Raw genomic sequence first — 5,143 nt, 5'->3', positions numbered from 1 at the left:
CCCGCCACCACGCCTGGCTAATTTTTTGTATTTTTAGTAGAGACGGGGTTTCACTGTGTTAGCCAGGATGGTCTCGATCTCCTGACCTTGTGATCTGCCCGCCTCGGCCTCCCAAAGTGCTGGGATTACAGGTGTGAGCCACCACACCTGGTTGCCTCTTCCCTTTTTAAAGGTAAGAGGCTCATGTGCTTCTCCTGAAACCAACACTGATGATGTCCAAGCACCTACTGCACACCAAGCCCTCAACACATCTCGTCTCCTTCATCTGTATGAAAACCCCAGGAGGAAAGCATGAACCACCACGGGTGCCACTGGGGACACACTCGGAGTTGAGCCTGGACGCAGCTCCGGTTGGTGAGAGACCCCGCAGCGTGCTTTTATTTTTTGTATTTCATTTTTATTTATTGTTTTTTTGAGATGGAGTCTCACCCTGTCATCCAGGCTGCACTGCAGTGATGCGATCTTGGCTCACTGCAACCTCTGCCTCCTGGATTCAAGCGATTCTCCTGCCTCAGGCTCCCAAGTAGCTGGAATTATAGGCATGTGCCATCACGTCCAGGTAATTTTTGAATTTTTTAATATAGACGGGGTTTCACCATGTTGGCCAGGCTGGTCTTGAACTCCTGGCCTCAAGCAATCTGCCTGCCTTGGCCCCTCAAAGTGCTGGGACTACAGGCATGAGCCACTGCGCCCGGCCAGAAGTGTGCTTTTAGACAACGGAACAAACAGATGCTGTGGGAAAAGGGCTCGGATTCACCTGGCTTCAAATCCTGGTGCTGACCGCCATAGCTCTGTGGCCTTGGTCACGCCTCTTATCCTCTCTGAACCTCAGTCTCTTCTTCAAAACATGAAGGGTGACGCTACCTGAAGGGCTTGCTCTCAGGCGTAAAATAATGAATAGAGGGTCTGGCACGGGCGCTGATGCGCAGGAGGCACCCCGAACCATCAGCGTCACTCTGATGATTATTGCTAAAATAACCAGCTCGCCCCACGGGTGACTGCAGGAACAGACCCCAAAAACATCTTCGTTCCGTTTCCCGGGTTCCCAAAGACTCCCGGATGCCATGGTGTGGGGCCATGGAAGAAATGTTAGGACATTCAGGAGTGTGGCAGCCCCCGGTAGCAAGAGGACAGAGCCAGGATGGACCTGTTCTCTAGCAGTACCCAGGGGCAAACGGTGGCGGTTGTTGGTACTCCTCCGGGAGCTGGTCGTTCTCAGGCTCTGCCAAGCCCTGGTGTTCTGGTGTGGACTCCTGGGAGGACAGAGCTCTCATTACCATTTGGTGCCAACTCCTGTCCCCCGGGGTCACCTCACTGTAGCTGGCCAACCTCTCGGCCTTCCTGGTGGGGATCTTTCTGTCTTTTGGTGCCTGGGGCTGTGAGGGGCTTTTGAGAGATGTGACCGCACAGGGATCCGTGTGGACTCTGTCCCCCGAAGTGGGATCCCCTGAGTGATCTTCGCTGCCTTTTCCGGTCCCAGGGCCTGAGATCACCGTGGATCTCCGGACATCCAAGAGTGACGGCAGGCTCACAGTGACGAGGTGGCTTTTCAGCTGCTGCCGGACCCTCTGGCCTCTCTGGGGGAGCATTTTGAGGCTCCTCCAGAGTTTCTGGCGGGTCTCTCCAAGAGGGGTTTTTGGGGGGCAGGAGGAAGTGGCTTCCTCGGTGGTTACTCTGTTCATCTCTGATGACGGCTTTCTTTCCTTTGATTGGTGACGCAGGACTGGCTTTGGGGAGGCCTGAAAACAAGACTGGGTGAGGCCTGGGGCAGCTCGCCCACCAAAGTACTGCATCTGTCCCAGAAATTGGAGCCTGGGTTCCACCCAGACACCCTGGGGCTGAGAAACGTCCCCGTGTGAACCCCCAAACCTGATCCTATGCCCTGTCTTTCTTGTCTCAGTAAATGGCTTCACTATCTCCCCCAGGGGCTGGCAAACTTCTTCTTCTTCTTCTTTTTTTTTTTTTTTTTTTGAGATGGAGTTTCACTGTGTCGTCTGGAGTGCAGTGGTGCAATCTCAGCTCACTGCAACCTCCACCTCCTGGGTTCAAGCGATTCTCCTGCCTGCCGAGTAGCTGGGACTACAAGTACACCACCACGCCTGGCTAATTTTTGTATTTTTAGTAGAGACATGGTTTCACTATGTTGGCCCCGGTGGTCTCGAACTCCTGATCTCAGGTGATCCACCCACCTCGGCCTCCCAAAGTGCTGGGATTACAGGCATGAGCCAACACGCCTGGCCTGGCAAACTTCCTTTACAAACAGTCAGAGAGTAAATATTTCAGCTTTGCAGACTGTACCATCTGTCTCAATTACTTAGCTCTGCTGTTGTAGGGGATGCCAGAGATCACACGTCAACCAATAAGCGTGCCTGGCTTCTAATATAGCTTTATTTATAAACATGGAAATGTGAATTTTATCTGATTTTCACAGGTTATGAAATAACTATCTCTACAAAAATGTGGGGCCAGGTGTGATAGCTCACACCTATAATCCCAGTGCTTTGGGAGGCTGAGGCAGGAAGATTGCTTGAGGCCAGGAGTTTGAGACCAGCCTGGGCAGTGTAGTGAGACCCCGTCTCCCCAAATTTTTGTTGTTTTTGACAGGGTCTTGCTCTGTCACTCAGGCTGGAGTGCGGTGGTGCAATCATGGCTTACTGCAGCCTCGACCTCCCAGGCTCCAGCAATCCTCCCACCTCAGCCTCCAGAGTAGCTGACTACAGGCATGTGCCACCATGCCTGGCTAATTTTTTAATTTTTTGTGGAGACACGGTCTTGCTATGTTGCCCACGCTGGTCTCAAAGTCCTGGCCTCAAGCAATCCTCTTGCCTCATCCTCCCAAAGCACTGGGATTACAGGTGTGAGCCATTGTGCAGACCAAATATCCATGTTTCTTTCCACACCTGGGCTCTCATTTTCATCCCTCCCACCTTGACACTGTCCCCCATCCCCACCTCACTTCCTCCTCCTTTCCATCTCCACCAGTAGCCCGGAAAGCCCCTTCTGCAGCCAGTAGCCACAGGAAACATTTAAAACCACCAGTTCCAGCCAGGTGCGGTGGCTCACGCCTATAATCCCAGCACTTTGGGAGGCCGAGGTGGGCAGATCGTGAGGTCAGGGGTTTGAGGCCAGTCTGGCCAACATGGTGAAACCCTGTCTCTACTAAAAATACAAAAACTAGCATGCACCTGTAGTCCCAGCTACTCGGGAGGCTGAGGTGGGAGAATCGCTTGAACCCGGGAGGCGGAGTCTAGACTGTGCCCCATCGCACTCTAGCCTGGCCGACAAAGCAAGACTCCGTCTCAAAAAAAAAAAAAGTCCTCCCATGCGTACACTCTCCTACGGCTCCTCCCTGGTGCAACTGGAATAGAATCCCAGCTCCTCCCCTTGGCCCCAAGGCCCTGCACTATTGGCTCCTGCTGACCCTGGGGCTTCAGCTTCTGACAGTCTCTCACTAACCCCACTCCATCTATATGCTGGTTTTTGTTGTTCTGTTTTCCAAACACACCAAGCCCCAGGACTTTTGCAAGTGCCATTCCCTCTGCCTGGAATATCCTCCCTGTGTCTGTGTGTATGACTGGCTCCTCCTCATCTTGCAGATCTCAGCTATATGCCACCTCCTCTAGGAAGCCTTCCCTGACTGCCTTCCCCCACTTGCACCCCCCCACCTCCACTGATGTCCATTGCACCAGCCTGTTTCATTTGTACCACTGTCATAACTTCCCCTGCTGGGCAGGGGGCTTGGAGAGCACTTAGGCTTCCACCTAGGGGTGCCTAAAGGTCTCCCAAACCCCAAGATGCTGTGATACATTCATTCATCCACTCCACAGGTTCCTTAGTTAAGCACCTTCGATATGGCAGGTCCTCTCAGAGGGGTGGGAGAAGCAAAGGCAAACAAGCCAGATGGAGTTTCCAGTCTCTCAGAGCTCACAGTCTGATGGGGGAGGCAGCCAGGGAGCATGAAAACCCATAAGTAAATAGGATTTGGGGGAACATTTTTGGGAAGTCCGCTGCACTGAATAAACAGGGTAATGTGAAGGAGAATGCAGGTGTTGCTGTAGGTCTGGAGCCTGGGGAAGGAGGCACTTGAAGGAGAAATGAATGAAGACATGGGAAATCTAGGGGCAGGGCACATAGTTTGTGCAAAGGACCTGAGGTGGGACTGGCACATGCAGAGACCCCGAGGCTAGCTTGGTGTGTCTGAACAACAGACGGTATGGCAGCGGGGCTGGCGCTGGGTAGGTGATGGGCAGAAAGAGGAACTGAGATTTTAGTTTGAATTTTAATCTCTGTGTTGGAAAATCACTGGAAAGGTGTAAAGCACCAGGCTGTAGGATCTCCTTCTCATTCTAGAAGGGGTCTCCTCTGGCAGCTGTTGACGGCCTCTGCTCCTGCCCCTCAGCCAGGTGGGAGGTGCCTGCCTCCTGTCATATACATACCTCCTCAGGTGCAGACACCGGACAGGCAGCTGCCTCCGCCACTGCGTTGGAGTAGAGGAAGAGATCCTCGTAATCCACGTTCGCTGGATCCTTCTGCAGGACGGAAGGGGCCTGCAGCTCAGCACTAGGGAGGGGGAAAGGTCCGGCACGGACCCTGGAAGGCAGGTCTCAGGGACCATCCCTTGAATAGCAGCTTCTTAGTACCTAGGCCACGCCCACTAAGCTTTATAAGAAAATATGCCCCACCCACAGCCATTTCTTAGGGGTTGGGACACACCCACTGAGCCTTCTAAAGAAAGATGCCCCACCCATAGCAGTTTCTTGGGAGCTAGGCCACACCCACTGAGCCTTCTAAGGAAAGATGCCCCACCCACCACACTTTCTTGGGAGCTAGGCCAGGCCCACTGAGCCCTATAAGGAAAGATGTCCTGCCCATAACAGTTTATTGGGAGCTAGGCCACACCCACTGAGACTTCTAAGGAAAGATACCCCTGCCACAGCAGTTTCTTAGGGGCTAGGCCACGCCCACTGGGTCCTCTAAGGAAACATGCCCTGCCCACAGCAGTTTATTGGGAGCCAGGCCACTCACTGAGCCTTTTAAGGAAAGATGCTCCACCCACAGCAATTTATTGGGAGCCAGGCCACACCCACTGAGCCTTTTAAGGAAAGATGCTCCACCCACAGCAGTTTATTGGGAGCCAGGCCAC

The 5,143-nt window shown here is 53.3% G+C and overlaps 1 protein-coding gene across 3 annotated transcripts in view; it reads right to left on the bottom strand.

Moving 5' to 3' along the window:
- Window positions 1-1,005: 1,005 nt before the first annotated feature.
- Window positions 1,006-5,143, bottom strand: part of HSH2D (hematopoietic SH2 domain containing) — a 6,647-nt gene continuing 2,509 nt past the window's right edge. The window contains exons 3-4 of one of the 3 annotated variants that reach the window (XR_001006151.1): window positions 4,437-4,529; window positions 1,006-1,739 (exon numbers count right to left, since the gene is read on the bottom strand). Coding sequence is in view for 1 of the 3 variants with exons in the window: in XM_011980600.1 (XP_011835990.1) it covers window positions 1,155-1,739; window positions 4,437-4,533 (682 nt within the window). In the remaining 2 variants the exon portion in view is untranslated. Of the gene's footprint in view, window positions 1,740-3,250; window positions 3,299-4,436; window positions 4,534-5,143 lie in introns of those variants that run through there. The other 2 variants (XM_011980600.1, XR_001006150.1) reach the window with 2 other exon arrangements.

Source organism: Mandrillus leucophaeus, unplaced genomic scaffold, assembly GCF_000951045.1.
Source record: "Mandrillus leucophaeus isolate KB7577 unplaced genomic scaffold, Mleu.le_1.0 Scaffold215, whole genome shotgun sequence".
Classification (NCBI taxonomy): Eukaryota; Metazoa; Chordata; class Mammalia; order Primates; family Cercopithecidae; genus Mandrillus; species Mandrillus leucophaeus.
This window is presented reverse-complemented; position numbering and strand designations above follow the sequence as displayed.